The following is a 17,538-nucleotide window of genomic DNA, read 5'->3' as shown; positions in this document are numbered from 1 at the left end:
GACTAAACGGTATTTATACATGTGAGTTTGATTTATTTCATTTATGAGTATGGTCTTGAGTTGCATCCATTTACTTATAAATATCTCAATGTGATCATTCTTTATAGCTGAGTAGTATTCCATTGTATAAAAATACCATATCTTGTTTATCCATTTCTCAGTTGATGGGTATCTTGGTTGTTTCCAAGATCCGGCTATTACACATTGTGCTGCTATAAACATAGGTGCACATATATCACTGCGGTATGATGCTTTCAGTTCTTCTGGGAATATGCCTAGAAGTGGAATAGTTGGAATAAATGGGACTTCCAATCCCAGCTTTTTGAGAAATCTCCAGACTGACCTCCAAAGTGGTTGCACCAATCTACACTCCCACCAACAGTGCAGAAGGGTTCTTTTTTTACCAGAAGCCTCTCTAGCATTTGTTGTTGGTAGTTTTCTTAATCTTGGTCATTCTTTGTGGAGTGAGATGGAACCACAGTGTTGTTTTAATTTGCATTTATCTAATGACTAATGATATTGAACACTTTTTCATATATTTATTTGCCATTTGTATTTCTTCATCTGAGAACTGTGTATTCATCTTGGATTTGGGGGGTTCTGATTTTTTAAGATTCTTTGTATGTTCTGGGCAGAAGTCCTTTGTCTGAGGGACAGTTCACTAAGATTTTTTTTCCCAGTTTGTGGGTTTTCTTTTCACCATGCACGAGAATTCTTTCAACATGCAAAAACACTTTAATAGGACATGATCCCAGATATTGATTCTGTGAAATATTTCACATGCGGTTTGATTCTTGTTCATGAATTCCCTACTTATCCCTATGTTTTCAAGATTTCTATCAACTTTGTCTTCCAACAAATTTGGTGTTTCTGTTTTAATATTTAGCTCTTTGATCCATTTAGATTTTAGTTTAGTATATGGTGATAGGCATGGATCTAATTTTAGTTTTTTGCATATGGAGAACCAGTTTTTCCAGCACCATTTATTGAAGAGACATCTTTCTTCTAGTCGACCTGTTTAGCCCGTTTATCAAAGATAAGGTGGCTGAGTGTGTTTGTAGTTGTAGTTGTATCTTCTAATTTATTCCATTGATCTTCAGCTCTGTTTTTATTCCAGTACCATGCTGATTTTATTACAGTAACTTTGAAGTATAACTTCAAGTCAGGGATTGTGATGCTGCCTGCCTTGCTTTATTTCTTGGAATTGCCTTTGCTATTCTAGGCCTCTTCTGGTTCCAGATGAATTTTAGGAGCAATTTCCCTAGATCTGTGAGGTATGCTAGTGGCATTTTGATTGGAATTGCATTAAATCTGTATAACAATATTGGGAGAATGGCCAGTTTTTCAAAGTTTATTCTTCTTATCCATGAACAAGGGACATCTTTCCATTTTCTGAGGTCCTCTTTAATTTCTTTTTCAGGTATAATTTTTCCTGAATAGATATTTTGCTTCTTTTGTTAGATTAACTCCTAAGTATTTCATTTTGTTTGATGCTATTGTAAAGAGTATGGCTTCTCTTATTTCTCTCTCAGTGCTTTTGTTGTTAGTGTATAGGAATTCTATTGATTTTTGAGTGTTGACTTTGTATCCAGCTACATCACTGAATTTATTTATTATTCTTAAGAGCCTTTCAATGAAGTTTGGGGGTCTTCTATGTAGAGTGTCATATCATTTGCAAATAATGATAATTTGACTTCTTCTCTTCCTATTCTTACTCCTTTTATTTCTCTCTATTGTCTAACTGCTCTGGCTTGTATTTCCAGCACTGTATTGAATAGGAGTCGTGATAATGGACATCCTTGTCTTGTTCCTGATTTTAGTGTAAAGGCTTTCAAGTTTCTGACCATTTTTTATGATGCTGGCTGTTGGGTTGTCATAGATGGCTTTTATCAAATTGAGGTAAAACCTTCTATTCCAATTTTCTGTAAGGCTTTTATCATGAAAGGTGTTGGACCTTATCAAAAGCTTTTTGCGCATCTATAGAAATGATCATGTGGTTCTTATTGGTGACTCTTTTGTATGGTGGATTACATTTATTGATTTATGTACATTGTATCTTCCCTGCATTCCTAGGATAAATCCCATTTGGTCATAGTGTATAACCTTCTTGATGATTTGCTGCATCCTGTTTGCCAATATTTTGTTGAGGATTTTTGCATATGTATTCATTAGGGAGATCGGCTTGTAGTTCTCTGTTTTAGTTGGGTTTTTCTCAGGTTTTGGACTTAGGAAGGATTGCTTCACTTTCAATTTCATTGAAGAGTTTGAGGAATGTTGGCATTGTCTTCTTTGTATTTTTTGTAGAATTCCTTAGTGAATCCATGTGGACCTGGACTTTTCTTTTTTTGGTATGGATTTAAATACATTATCATTTTTGTTAATAGTAATTGGGTTATTCAGCAGTTTTACATCTTGTTGACCCTACTTTGGCAATTCATATGTTTCTGGGAATCTGTCCATTTCTTCTGTGTTATCAAGTCTATGAGAGTAGAAGTTTTTGAACTAGGTATTGATGATCTGTATTTCCACTGGGGCTATAGTAATTTTACCCTTTTCATTCCTTATTGCATAAATTTGAGTTTTTTCTTTCCTTTTTAAAATAAAGTTAGCTAGAAGCCTGACAATTTTATTTATTCTTTCAAGTTATCTACTTTTTGTTTCATTGATTCTTTGTATTGTGTTCTTAGTCTCTATTGTATTGATTTCTGCTCTGATCTTCATAATTTCCTCCCTTCTTTTGGATTTGGGCTTGACTTGCTCTTCTTTTTCTAGATGTTTGAGAGGTAGCATCAGGTTGTTTATTTGTGTTCATTGTGTTTTCCTGATGTGGGAGTTCACCACAATAAATTTTCCCCTGAGGGAAATTTTGCATCCCATAGGTTCCAGTAAGATGTATTTGTATTTTCATTTGCCTATAAATATTGCTTAATTTCTTCTTTACTTTCCTCTGTGACCCACTGATTGCTCAGGAGTGTATTATTCAATGTGTTTGTGGGGTTTTTGCAGTTTGTTTTGTCATTAATGTCTAGTTTCATGGCACTATGATCTGATAACGTGTGAGATAATTTTCAATTTTTTTGCATTTACTTAAGCATGTTCTGTGGGCTAGTATATGGTCTATTTTAGAGAATGTTCCATGTGCTGCTGATAAGAATGCATATTCTGATACTGTTGGGTGGAAAACTCTATATTCCTATACTAAATCCATTTGTTCACAGGTGTGATTCAGTTCTGTTATTTCTTTGCTGATTTTCTGTCTAGTTGATCTGTCCCTTTGTGTCAATGGTGTGTTAAGGTCTCCCATTATAATTGTGTTATTGTTTACTTGATTTTTCATTTATGTTCTTTTTTTTGTATAGCTGAGTGCTTTCAAATTTGGTGCATGCATATTTAAGATTGTTATTTCTTCCTCTTGAAGTTTTCCCCTAACTAGTATATAGTGGCCTTCTTTATCTCTTTGGCTCATTCTTCTTTTGAAGTTCATATTGTCTGTAAACAGAATAGCTACCCCTGCTTTGATTTTGGGATCCTGTTGCATAGAGTATTGTTTTCCATCCTTTGACTTTTAGTCTGTGAGCTTCCTTTTGGGTTAGATGGGTTTCCTGTATACAGCACATGGTTGGATGTTGTTTTTTGATTCATTTTGCCAGTCTATTTCTTTTAATTGGTGAATTGAGGCCATTTAAATTAATGGTTATAATTGATATATATTGTTTTACTTTTGACATATTATCTTTCTACTGTTGATTCTTTACCTTTCCCTTCTGTTTAGTTGTTTTCCTTGCTTAATGGTTTTTTCCTATGTCTGTCTAGAATGTCTTTCGGTATTCTTTGCAAGGTTGGTTTGGTGGTCATGGAGTTCTTCAGCTGTTCTTTGTCATGGAAGTATCTTATCTCTCCATCCATTTTGAAGGACAGTTTTTCAGGGTACATCAGTCTGGGTTGGAAGTCATTTTCCTTTAGGATCTGAAATACTTCACTCTTCTCGATTTCATTGTTTGTGTTGAGAAGTCTGCTGTTATTCTGAGGGGCTTTCCTTTATAGGTGATCTGTCTTTTCCCTCTAGCAGTTTTAATATTCTGTCCTTATGTTGGATTCCTGGGATGTTGATTATTACATGTCTGGGTGTAGTTTTATTTTGGTTATGGTTATTTGGAGTTCTATATGCTTCACTGATCTGTATGTCAGTTTCCATCCTCATGTTTGGGAAATTTTCAGCTATTACTTCCTAAATAGCCACTTCATTTGTGTTGTCACATTCCTTTTCATTTATACCTATCAATCTTTTGTTGTTTTTCTTTGCATCATCTTGCAGTTGTTGATTTGTTATTTCCTGATTCCTTGTTGTTTTTAAGATCTTTCCTTTCCTGTTCACTAGCTGCGATCTTGTCTTTGAGGTCTGAAATTCTGTCTTCACTCTTGTTGAACTGGTTTTGCCAACTTTTGATGGAATTTTTGTCTCCTGTATATCTCTTTGAGTCTGCTTCATGCATTCTGTTTGTTTCTTATATTGTTCATTCAGAGTTTCCATCTTTTTAGAATTGTTTCTTTAACTTTTAAACTTAAGTCTTCTTTAGATATGTCCAGCATTTCTTTCATTACATCTACCATAATTTCATTTTATTTGGCAGACCATTTCTGATTTGAGTTCTGTTATAGCTTCCCGGAGTTGTTTCTTTACTTCAGTTGTTATCATTTCAGGAATTTCAGGTGTATGACGTATATTTTCTTCTGTGTCCATGTCTCCTAGGCTTGCTTGGGTTGTGCTGGAATTTGAGATTGTATTTTGTTTATTTTGTCAGTTTCCTATTTTTCCAGGTTTCGAGTGATGTTTCAAAGCTTCCCCATGAGCTGAATATCACCTGGTCCACTTTTGGCTCCTGGGGCAGACAGCAGGCAATATCTAGCCACTTGGAGTTTACTGGGTGTGGCCCAGTTAGGCCGGCTTGGATTTCCCATGCATCCTCTGTTGATTTCAGACATGGGTCATGGTGTTACCACCTGGGAGCAATGTTCCAAGGCTTCCCTGTGCTGGATTTCAACCCACATGTCCTCGGGGCCTGGGAGTGAATTCAGGCCTCTGAAAGCTGCTTGCAGTTCATTGGGCATAGCTTCTCCTTTGAGCTATTTTTCCCTTTGAAAAATCTGAGCAATTTTTCCCTTTGAGCAGTTTCTTACTCTTTCACAATATTTATTGAAGATTTTGTTTCTTGTCTACTCTTTCAGTTTCTTACACTAGGAAGACAATACAGTATTTACACATGTGAGTTTGATCTATTTCACTGATGAGTATGGTCTTAAGTTGCATTCATTTACCTATAATAACCTCAATATCTTTCTTTATAGCTGAGTAGTAGTCCATTGTATAAAAATACCACATCTTTTTTTATCTATTCCTCAGTTGATGGGCATTTAGGTTGTTTCCGAATTACAAATTGTGCTGCTGTAAACATGGGTGCACATATATCACTGTGATATGATGTTTTCAATTCTTCTGGAAATTTTCTCAGAAATGGAATATCTGGTTCAAATGGGACTCCCAATCCAAGCTTTTGGAGGAAACTACAATTGATTTCCATAGTTGTTGCACCAGTCTGCATTCCACCAACAGTGCAGAAGTGTTCCTTTTTATACACACCCTCTTCAGCGTTTGTTGTTGTTGGTTTTCTTGATGCTGGCCATTCTTTCTGGAATGAGATGGAATCTCAGTGTGGTTTTAGTTTGCATTTCTCTAATGACTAATGATGCTGAATATTTTTTCATACATGTGTTTATATTTCTTCAGGTGAGAAGTGTGTATTCAGATGCTCATTTTTACTTAGGTCTTTCAATTTTGAGGGTCTGTTTTTTGGTTTTAATTCTTTGTATGTTCTAGACAGAAGTTCTTTGTCTGAGAGACAATTGACTAAGATTTTTTAAAAAATTCATGAGCTTCCTTTATAATCTGTTTGAGATTACTTTTGACATGCAAAACTTTTACTAACATAAGATCCCAATTATTGATTTTGGAAAGTATTTCCTTGTACTTTGCTTTTTGTTCATGAATTCTGTCTACTACTATGTCTTCAAGATTTCTACATACTTTATCTTCCAACAGATTTAGTGTTTCTGTTTTAATATTTAGATCTTTGATCTATTTTGACTTTAGTTTAGTGCATGGTGATAGGCATGGGTCTACTTTAGTTTTTTCACATGGAAAGCCAGTTTTTCCAGCACCACTTATTAAAGAGGCTATCTTTCTTCTAGTGAGTGTGTCTGGCTCCTTTATCAATGATAAGGTGGTTGAGTGTGTTTGTAGGTGTGGTTGTATCTTCTAATCTATTCCATTGATCTTCAGGTCAGGTTTTATTCTAGTACCATGTTGATTTTATCAGAGTAGCTTTATAGTATAACTTCAAGTTAGGGATTATAATATCTCCTGCCTTGCCTTTGTTACCCAGAATTGCCTGTTCTATTCTAGGTCTCTTCTGGTTCCAGATGAATTTTATGAATGATTTCTCTATATCTGTGAGGTATGCTAATAGTATTTTTATTGGAATTGCATTAAACCTGTATAACAATTTTGGGAGAATGGCCATTTTCACAGTTGGTTCTTCCTATCTCTATGTGGTTTCATGAGTTTTTAGGTGTTCTTTTTCATGGAATACCATTATTTCTTCATCAATTTTGAAAGATAGTTTTGCAGAATACAGTAATCTATGTCGGAAGTTGTTTCTTTTGGGGCTTGAAGAACTTTATTCCAACATTTCCTGTCTTTCAAAATTTGTGTCAAAAAACCTGTTGTAATCCTTGTGCTTTTAATTTTACAGATGATATATGTTTTGTTATTATTATTATTATTGCTTTTCTCTCATAGCTTTTAAGATTCTATCCTTGTGTTGGACTTCTGGAAATTTGACTATGATGTGTAAAGAAGAGCTTCATTTGCATTGTAATTATTTGGCTTTCTGTAAGTCTTGCTTATTTGCATGCTTAGTTCTTTTCCCATACTTGGGAAATTGCTTCCTATAGTTTTTGTATGAAGTTTTATTTAGTCTATGTGTGCTATCCTCTAATTTCTCTGTAACTCTTTTTAGCTTTAGATTAGCCTTCTTGGCATCATGCAGTCAGTATTTTTTCGATGCATTTTTCTGCTCTCTTAATTTTTAGTATATTTTATTAGTACATGTTTTCAGTACATTATGTTTACTGTCTTTGTGAGAATTGGTTATATAACATAACTTAATTCCTTTTTACATCCCTATTCTTTGCTCTCCTGCCCTTTTCCTCCATCTCTTAATCCCCTTGCCATATGAGAAATATATATCTCTCTAATTCCTATTACAGTATCTATCTTTTATTCTGCTTTTCATTAATACTGTTGGTTTCTCATGTGGTATTTAATCTTGTGTGACTGATTTAATTTTCTTAGCATTCTAGTCTCAAGGTACATTAATTTTCCTACAAATGACTGAAGTTTATTTTTTCTTTATGGCAAATTAATGCTCAATTTTATGCAAATACTGCATTTTTAAAATCTATTTTTCAGTTGAAGGTCATATAGGTCAATAGCTTCCAATATTAGCTATTATGATTTGCACTGCTGTAAACATGAATATGCATATATCATTGTAATATGATGTTTTTAACTCTTTTGGTTAAGAAAACTAATTGCTAAATTTTGTGGTAATATAGTGATAGCACAAAATCAAAGGTTGGTAGAATTTCTGGTGTAGGTCTACAAGTTATCATTTCATTTTTTCATTGCCACACACTTTCAGGAGAAAGAAAATGTCAATTTTGTTTAACACGATCCACAATGGAGAAATAAAACTATTAATATTACTATAACTTGATTATTGAGCCCGCAATATTTTAATATCCTATGTGACTGAATGAGAAGTACACGTAAAACTCTTCAACTATTATACTATATAAATAGTACAATAAATATTTAATAAAAATCACTTGTTGAGCTGGGTTCTAACTGAGCTAATTGTGTTTTTCTGAAACACTACTTTCAGATGAAAAGTAAATAAAAATCTTAACTGTTGATACTGGGATATTAATATTCATCTTATTTTAAAAATGGATCTAGATTACTCTTATTACTTCAAGGAAAACAATTGAAAGCATTTGTGGCAATAGTGTTTGAATTTTCAAAAAAAATGAATTTTGGAAATTTATATCTACTACCATAACCTTAATAATATTCTAATAGGATTTTCTGGTAAGATTAAAAGGAAGTTAATTTATGTGCTTTTCCCCCCATAATTTATAATGAAATACATCAATATTTGTAAAAGTTTCAGAACTCAGAAATTCATATCCTTTAAACGACACAGAAGTATGCATAGGTAAAAGATGGATTTAAAGAGAAAGTGGACCTGTGGATTTTATGTCTTTTTTTTTTGTCTTTTTCTTTTTTTTATCAGTACCAGGGATTGAACTCATGACTTGCCTGTTTATAAGGCAGGTGCTTATGCCACTGAGCTAAATCCCCAGCCCCAGATCTGTGGAATTTAATGTAACAGAGAATGAAGTTCATATATGGGTTCTAATTTCATATTGCTATTAGCCTTTCAGGAAGGGATACATATTGAGTTTTGGTGTACCATCAAAGATATTCAAAATTTCTGCAAAGAATATTAAAATACTCTTCTCTAGATCACACATTTTGAGATGCAAGAATTTTGCATGCTTTGACTAATATAATACATGCTTTTATATGCTTTAGCTAACACAATAAATTGAATAGTGAAGCAGATAGAAGTTAACTGACTACCATCTAGACAAATTAAAAAAAGATTTAAAAAATAAAAAAAGATTTAAATAAAAATAAATAAAAAAAAGATTTAAAAATTGTACTCTTAGGGCTGGGGATATAGCTCAATGACATAGCACCTACCTGGAAAGTGTGAGGTCATAAGTTCAAGTCCTGGTACAAAACAAAACAAAACAAAACAACAACAACAACAAAAAAGCAAAAAGTAATTAAAAACTTTTTAATGTTTAAAAAATTTTTAAAGATGTATTTAGTGTTCCTAAAAATATTTCTGATAATGTGTTGTTGGCTTATTATTATTTTAAATATTTTACTATTTTAAAATTTTCCATTTTAATTTGTAAAAAAGTAAATATTAGTAAAAATAATCCAGATAAACAAAACAAAAGTAAATTAGAGACTCAAAATTTTTAAAAATGGGAATGAGCCCAATTAAAGAAGTTTGGGAACCATAATACTAGGAAAAACTTTCCAAGTCACACTTGAAGTCCCTTCATTTACGAATCTTTAACTGGAAATTAAAATTAGTAGGCAAAATACTTCTATTTTAATTAAGAATCAACAGGTATGAAAATTTTAGTAGTTATATATACGGCGCCGCGGGCAACAAAAGACGTAACTGTGTTTGGATCAGCTCTCAATATTTATTGTGTACAGCGAAACTGGATCTGACAAGATCCGCCACCCTCAAGTTTCTTCCTCTTCCGCCCGTTGGGGGCAGAAACACACACTTATATAGGATCTGAGTAACCAATCAATATGAAGCAGAAGTCGCATGCTGATAGGCCACAGTCACCGGTAGCTAGGTAGACACTCATTTTGACAGGGTTGTTTGCGCGGCAACAGGGACCCGGAAGCAGGAAACGGGCGCCACCTTAGGGAAGCGGCTCGAGCAACCTCCAACATCTCCCCCTTTTTTATTTAAATTTGATACACAAATCACATGGGTCTTTTCCCCTCCGTCCGTATACTGTGGCCAGTGCCAAAAGAAAAGGGGAAGGCCCAAGACAGGCCGGGACAAGAGAGAGTGCAGAGGTCTATACCCCGCTGTGCACCATCTCATTCTATGCATATCTTTGCGCTAAGACCATGCTTGAGATGGGGTGCTCATTTTTCGCAGGGCCAGGCATTATTGAGCGGAACCTGGATGCATATAGACATGCATTCCTATCACCCCCTGTTCAGCTCAACCAGGGTGGATGATACTGCAGTACCCTTGGTCTCGCATCTCATTGCCCCTGTTATTCGTACTCCCCAACACATCCGAGGAGGAAGAGGAGGAGGAGGAGGACCCATGGGTGCAAACAGCCAATTTAAATCTGATGTTCTGCCAGGCGCAACAAATGGGCCGCAGCCGGTCCCCCTGTCAGGCCCTGTTCTGTAAGTTGCATAGCGGCCAGCGCCGTAAGCCTAACTTGTTGTTGAGTCTGCATTAATCGATCAAGCAAACACTTAATGACCACTAAGCCTACTAGTATGGCTACAGCTATGAGGACCCAAGTGGTGAGGTTAGGCCACGAGAATCATGACTTACACAATCCCACAAGGATTTCAGGACTGTCCCCAGACTATCAAGGTCATAGGTTACTGGCTTTAGGCGGATATTGTCCATGCGATCAATGGCACTGAACACCTCTGTGGAGATGTTTTTAAAAGTAGGAAGGTAGGTGTTTTGGAGCCAGTGAGTCACCTTTTTGGTAGTGCCAGTTAAATTAGTGCGAGCAGGGGTCACGCAGAGGCGGGCAGCCAGCCATCTTTGATCGCATAGCTGCATGGCTACATTCCAAAGGTTGTCAATCTCTTGTCCGATTTCGTCAATCTCCTTTTGGATCTCTAAGATGGTCTGGCTGTTAAGTTCAATGAGGAGCTCTTGTTTCCTCAAGGCGTAGGTGGTCTCATTGGCAAGATTGTTGACTGCTTCCATGGTCAAGGCTATCTGATTCATGGTCCACGCTTGCAACACCGTTTGGCCTATGGCTGGGACAAAAACAGAAGCAGCAACTCCGAGAGCATTAATAAGCCAATCTTTAACACTTCTAGTCTGTCTGGAGGGTAACTGAGAAGCTGAAATCTGTTGGACTACCGGACCCACCCAAGAATTTGTCTCTACTGGTACCCAAAGAAAGCTTGGGCGATATACCAAGACAGCGAAGGACGAGTGTCCATTCCAGCAGTTAGATAAACTGCAGAGAGAGTCGGTTTCATTACAAAGTTGGAAGTTATGTGTGGTGGCAAGGAGAAATAGGAAGGGTGGGTCCACACAAACATAATTATGAAGGTGGGTAGTGCTATTGCTTTCACTATTGCTCGTGGATGTACTATGGAGCGTTCCATTAAGGGTGAGAAATGGCCTCAGGTCGAGACAAGCCTTTAACGGGTTGCATATCTGATGTCCTGTAAATACCTGTGGCCCTTGAAATGCTCTATATCACAATGTCCAGTATAATTCATGAAGGAATTATGTTGTGGCTGTGGGCAAGCAATGGCGCCAGAAAAGATTTTGCATAATATCACCTCTCAATAAGGCAGGATGATGAGAGGGAACACAAGGGTCCATCCATGGATGTTCCAACGGATGAGGGGACCGATTGCAATCTTTAAGATCTATGGAGGGCCATCTTACCTCCATCTTGAGGCAGCGTGTTACATTACCTTGCTGGCTTACAGAATCAAGACATTCTCTGCGTGTCCAATTGAGGAAGTTAATGAACGGGCGAGAATCATTATATAATGCATAGGACTCATTGAGGTGAAGTTAGCATAGGAGAAAAAAAGGGTATCTTCTTTCAGCGGAAAGGAAGCATTAAAGGGGAAAAGGCTTGGGGAAGTTCATTTATAGGGGAGTGATATAGAAGAGTCATTAGGCACAAATACCGTGGGAGCACTAGGAGACAGCGCAGAAAAAGGGGCTAGAGTAGGGGGATGCCTCCAGAGTCCCCACAGATATGTGGTCGGCTCTGGGTGCGCCACGGCAGAATGGAGCACATACAACAGACAGAGGACGAGATTACTTATCCGGATCCCTGGGTGTTTGTCCTCCCAGCGATGCTTTTCCTCCATCTTTTGATGAGTCATCTTGGATTTCCCGGTATGCTGGCTGAGGGTTCACCGTTTGTACCAACTGCTCGGGGATCCACAGGGGTTCGAGGCCTGGTTCCTGTGGGAAGACACATACCGCACCTCGGGTCCAGCTGACTACTGGATCCGGGCCCATCCATTGTCCTGTGAGGACATCCTTCCATCTCACTAGGCCTTTATCAGAAGGAGATGGATTGCAATGCTCCGCGGCAGGAGAATGATTATCATTATTGAGGTTCAAAAAATTTATGGTAAATAGTGCAAGGGATAACCTCCCTCTGGGTGGTAGGCCATGGCCTATTCCCTCCTTTTGTTTTTGTAGAACGTCTTTGAGTGTTCTATGAGATCTCTCGATTATACCTTGTCCCTGAGGATTATAAGGTATGCCATGTTTAAGAAGGACTTTCATCTGCTCACAAAATGTTTGAAATGTTTTACTAGTGTAACCAGGGCCATTATCTGTCTTTAATATAGCTGGTTTGCCCCAAGCAGCCCAAGCTGCGAGGCAATGACTAATAACTTGAGTTACCTTTTCTCCAGTCTCCGCTGAGGCAAACATGATCTGTGAACAGGTATCAACCGATGCATGGACATATTTTAAGGTTCCAAAGTCTGGGATGTGGGTGACATCCATCTGCCAAATATGATTGGGGCGCAGGCCTCGTGGGTTGACACCAACTGAGTGTATAGGGTGAGAGATTACACAGGCTGAACAATGGCGAACGATGTCTCGCGCCTGAGCTCTCGAGATGTTAAAGCGCGCCGCCAAAGTACGAGCGTTAACATGGAATTGAGAATTGGAAGTGTTGAGCTGACTCAATCGCACTGGGAAAGGCGAAAATCCATGTCGGGCGCGTAGCCATGTCAGCAAGGGCGTTCCCTTCGGAGAGGGGTCCCGGCAATTGAGTGTGTGCCCTAATATGTGATATAAAAATCTTAGAAGTCCTGCTTAATATTAGCCTCTGAATTTTTATAAATAGGGAGGTGACAGTGGAAGACGGTTTAATAGGGCCTGCTGTTTCCAAAATCTGTAGAGCATTGACAACATATTTAGAGTCTGAGATGAGATTGACATCACCGGGAAAACGTTGTAGGACTACATGTATAATTTGAAGCTCCACCACCTGAGGCTGTTCCGGCGTAAACTGGACAGCCACCGGTGACTGGCCCATCACCACATAGGCGCCCACACCTGATTTGGATCCATCAGTAAATATAATAGTAGCTCCATCGATGGGCTTGGGAGATGTGACTTTTGGGAAAATCACGGGATGAACAGTTATAAACTGTACCAGGGGATCTTTGGGTAATTGATTATCAATAATTCCTTGGAAGGTACACTGGAGGATGGCCCAGGAATCTAAACAGGCCGTCAAAACCTCAATTTGATCTCTGGTGTAAGGCACATGCAAAGCAGTGGGAGGCGCTCCAAAATGCTGAATGGCGCGTAGAATCGCCTCTGTGGATAGGGATGCTACAGCTTCAGGATAATGTTCTATGGCTTTAGCGGGTGACATCTTTGGGTGGACCCATAACAAGGGACCTTGCTGCCATACGACAGCCGTTGGCTGTCTCTCTGTCCTGAGAACACATACAACAAAGGGCTTTTCAAGAACAATATGTCTCAATGCAGCGTTAGCTAGCGCCTGCTCAACTGTCTGTAATGCTCTTTCAGCCTCGGGAGTAAGTATTCTTGGAGAAGTAAGTTCAGGATCTCCCTTAAGCATGTCAAATAGGGGTTTAAGCTGACTGTTAGGCAAGGAAAGATATGGCCTGATCCAATTTATGTCACCTATCAACCTCTGCATATCATGCAGGGTACGAATAGTATCTCTTCGAATAGCAAGTTTCTGTGGTGAAATCTGAGTGGCGGTGACTTGGGCCCCCAAGTAAAGAGCCACCTCGGATTGTTGGATTTTGTCTGGGGCAATATGTAGATTTGCTTTTCTGAGAGTAGAAACTAACTGATGCAGCATACTTTGCAGATTAGAGAGACCCTTCCCAGAAATAAGAATGTCATCCACGTAATGCAGGCATTTATTCTTTGGGAAGGCTCGCCTCAAGGGCTCAAGGACGGCATCTACGAACAATTGGCACATGGTAGGACTATTTGTCATGCCCTGTAGTAGCATTACCCACTCATACCTTAGGTCAGGTTTTTCTTGATTAACCGTAGGTAGGGTAAACGCAAAGTGTGGGGAGTCCTCTGGGTGTAGGGGAATGGAGAAAAAGCAATCCCTAAGGTCTATCACATAGACCGGCCAATTTTGTGGCAATGCTGAGAGAGCGGGCATACCTCTCTGGACCGCGCCCAAGGGTTGCATCTGAGCATTTACTGCTTGCAGATCATGAAGAAGTCGCCATTTCCCTGATTTTTTCTTAATAACAAAAACAGGAGTGTTCCATGGGGAAGTAGAAGGTTTAATATGCCCTGCTTGGAGTTGCGCCTATATCAATTCTGAAGCTGTTTCTGCCTTCTCCCTTGGTAGGGGCCACTGTTGCACCCATACGGGGCTGTCTGTTTTCCAGGTAATCTTTATGGGAGCAGGTGTGAGAAGGCTTTCAGTGGCCCCTAGGAAAAACCCAGGCCCTCTCTATCTTGTTTGGGAGCACCTCGAAGCGGTGTTGCTCTGCCTTGTAGATTGATGCCCAAGCCTTTTCCTGGGATGTAGCCTTGCTTCAATAGCATGGACTGGGCCTTTGGGGAATATAAAGTGGTTAATGTAATGCCCATGTCTGTCAAGACATCTCTTCCCCAGAGGGACACAGGCAATTGGAGTACGAAGGGTTGGAATTGGCCAGTATGACCTTCCTCATCTCGCCAATTCAATAGTGAGGTGCTGACTTTCGGGGCGTGAACAAACCCCAGCCCTTGCAGGCTTTGCTCCGCCACATTTGTGGGCCAGGAGCCAGGCCAATCCTTTTGAGAAATAATGGAGCGATCAGCTCCAGTATCTAATAGGCCCTTAATAGGTTTCTCGTTGACATTTAGAGTCAACATAGGCCGTTCCTGTAAGGTCATGTGTAGGCCTTCGAAGACATCACCAGAGGAGCCGAAACCCCGATCTCCACGAGTCTGTCTTTCCGCAGGGAAGTGCTTATGAAGACTTGGCAAAATTAGCAACTGAGCTATCTTATCCCCTTTTTTTGATCAGAATAGTGCCCTGCAGAGCTTGAACCATAATTTTTATTGTGCCCGTATAGTCCGAATCAATGACCCCTGGAATAACTGTGAGACCCCGAAGGGCAACTGAGGACCTTCCCAACAAGACCCCAACTGTGTCTGGTGGAAGGGGGCCTGGGAAGGAAGTCTCAATCAACTGAACTCCCATCTCCGGGGTCAATAGGAGTTCGGAGGTGGCACTGAGGTCCAACCCTGCGGAGCCTGGAGTTGCCCGCCTGAAAGGGTTTGGGGGGCCTGCTGTTGTTGTGGCTGAAACTGGAGAAAAGTTTGAGTTTGTGGGGACCCCGCCTGCTGGTGAGGTCCCCTCTGGCCGTTTTTTGACTGGCCTTCAGGATGTCCAGAGAGTCTCCTTCCGTCTTTATCAAAAATCGAGCGACATTCTGCTGCGGAGTGATTGTCCTGCGGCATCTTGGGCACAACCCTGAACTAAGGTTGTTATCCCCCCTCGACTGCTTATTAGGGCAGTTCCTCTTTATGTGTCCTGATTGGCTGCAATTGAAGCATGCGCCCTGATTTTTACCTTTATTCCCTTTTCCAAGTTGTTTAACCCCCATAATTACCATTCTGGAGCGCGGCTATCATGGCGGTGGCAAGCCCGTGGTTAGTTACTGGTCCACTGAGCTCCCGACATAATCGTGTCCAATCCTCCAAGGTCTTGTTTTTATTGGATCTTAAAACATCACGGCACTCCTTGGTGCATTGTTCAAAAATTAACTGCTTTATAAGAGGGTGAGCAGCCTCCGTGTCTGGAAAAATCCTATTTGCTGCCTCAAGCATGCGAGCCACGAAGTCTGAAAATGGTTCTCCCTGACCTTGGACAATCTTAGTAAGGTAACCCGTGTGTTCACCCTTTCCCACCAATCGTCTCCAGGCCTGAACACCACAACAGCTAATCTGTTCATATACAGGGCGAGGAAACTGTGTCTGATCTTCCTCAAAGGCTCCCCGTCCTAGTAACATATCTCTATTCCATTCCCTATGTCCATTATCCCTATTAGTTGCTGCCTGTTCTGTGCAGAATTCCTCATTCCATGATTTCCAATCTAGGTACTGACCAAGGGAGAGACAAGTGCGTGCAAGTTGTGTCCAATCCCCGGGTGTCAGCAACAAGCCAGCCAGGGCTTCCAGGAGGGCCATGGTAAAGGGGGCATTAGGTCCATAAGCTGAGGTTGCATCCTTGATAGCCTTTAATTGCTTTGTCTCTAAAGGTTCGTAATATCCCCCTCCTCCTCTGCCCCCTATTTGAACAGGGAAGGCATGAAGACCGGAACAGTCAAAGGGTAGGCGTGACCAGACTCTCTGATGAAAAGAGCGCCCCCCACCGGTCACAGGTGGGGGTGGCAGTCCAGGAAGTAACTCCTCCCCCTGCCACGGCGGTGCAGTGGGCCACGGTGCCCCCAAGGGGGCAATCGCAGGCTGTAAGGCCTCATAGGGCTGAAGGAATCTCAACTCCTGTCGTAAGTCAGTATACCCGGGACAGGAAGGCATCGATTTTCTCGGCCCATGTTTAGTATCTTTAACAATGTCCCCAGTGTCAAGGGCCGCGACATCATCTGGGTCATCCGAATCCGACCCCGAGTCCTCAGAGCTATCAGAGAGCTCTGGGGCAGGTTTAAGCGGTGGATCTAGCTCCTCAGAACATTCGGAACGGGCCCTGTCAAAAGTCTGTCTGGCTGAGTGTAGCCCGGGGGCGTCCTCATCCGCTAAACAGGTCCTAACTAACCCATAGGGGCATGACCATTGGGTCCAAATTACCCCCTTCCTTTGCACGTAACAAATCCTTGCCCAATTTTTTCCAGGAAGGAAGAGTCAGGGAACCCGTAGGCCAGAACCAAGGTGCCAAGTCATTGAGGTGATCCAGGAAGCAAGACACGGTATCCCGGCTAATCTGGATGCCTCGGGATTTTAACAGAATTCTCAATGAAGCAGCGAGGGGTTTACGGGCAGCGTTGCCCATGGCGTCGAAAGTGAAAGTAAGGAAGGCAAGTGAGCTAGAGAATATAACAGCGGCGTCTATGTGTGAGACGCCTCAGAGCTTATCGGTCGCATCCACCCGACCCAGGTGACCCAGTACTCACCTGACCTAGGTATTTATCCGCTGTATCGTGCGTAGCTGACCAGGGTGTTGAGAAGAGGCGCTCCCGGTCCTCCGCTGTTATTAGACCAGATCTTCCGTTACTCACAGATTGCGATGGAGGTCACGCCCGCCGCGTCCCTTGGCGGGAGAGAGCGCAGCGGTCGAATAAATTATTCCCTGTACGGGCCACCAGTTATACGGCGCCGCGGGCAACAAAAGACGTAACTGTGTTTGGATCAGCTCTCAATATTTATTGTGTACAGCGAAGCTGGATCTGACAAGATCCGCCACCCTCAAGTTTCTTCCTCTTCCGCCCATTGGGGGCAGAAACACACACTTATATAGGATCTGAGTAACCAATCAATATGAAGCAGAAGTCACATGCTGATAGGCCACAGTCACCGGTAGCTAGGTAGACACTCATTTTGACAGGGT

At 40.5% G+C, this 17,538-nt stretch overlaps 1 protein-coding gene across 1 annotated transcript; it reads right to left on the bottom strand.

Annotated features, from left to right (window-relative positions):
• Window positions 1–14,414: 14,414 nt before the first annotated feature.
• On the bottom strand, window positions 14,415–14,864 carry LOC106028736 (endogenous retrovirus group K member 7 Pro protein-like). Its single transcript, XM_013157875.1, has one exon. The coding sequence runs from the start codon at window positions 14,862–14,864 to the stop codon at window positions 14,415–14,417; it is 450 nt and encodes a 149-aa protein (XP_013013329.1).
• Between the last annotated feature and the right edge of the window lie 2,674 nt (window positions 14,865–17,538).

Source organism: Cavia porcellus, unplaced genomic scaffold, assembly GCF_034190915.1.
Source record: "Cavia porcellus strain 051 isolate PalLab524CR breed Dunkin Hartley unplaced genomic scaffold, mCavPor4.1 scaffold_22, whole genome shotgun sequence".
Lineage (NCBI taxonomy): Eukaryota > Metazoa > Chordata > Mammalia > Rodentia > Caviidae > Cavia > Cavia porcellus.
This window is presented reverse-complemented; position numbering and strand designations above follow the sequence as displayed.

Excerpts from the sequence above, each read along its gene's own strand:
- LOC106028736 (XM_013157875.1), bottom strand. The coding sequence starts at position 14,864 with ATGACCTTACAGGAACGGCCTATGTTGACTCTAAATGTCAACGAGAAA.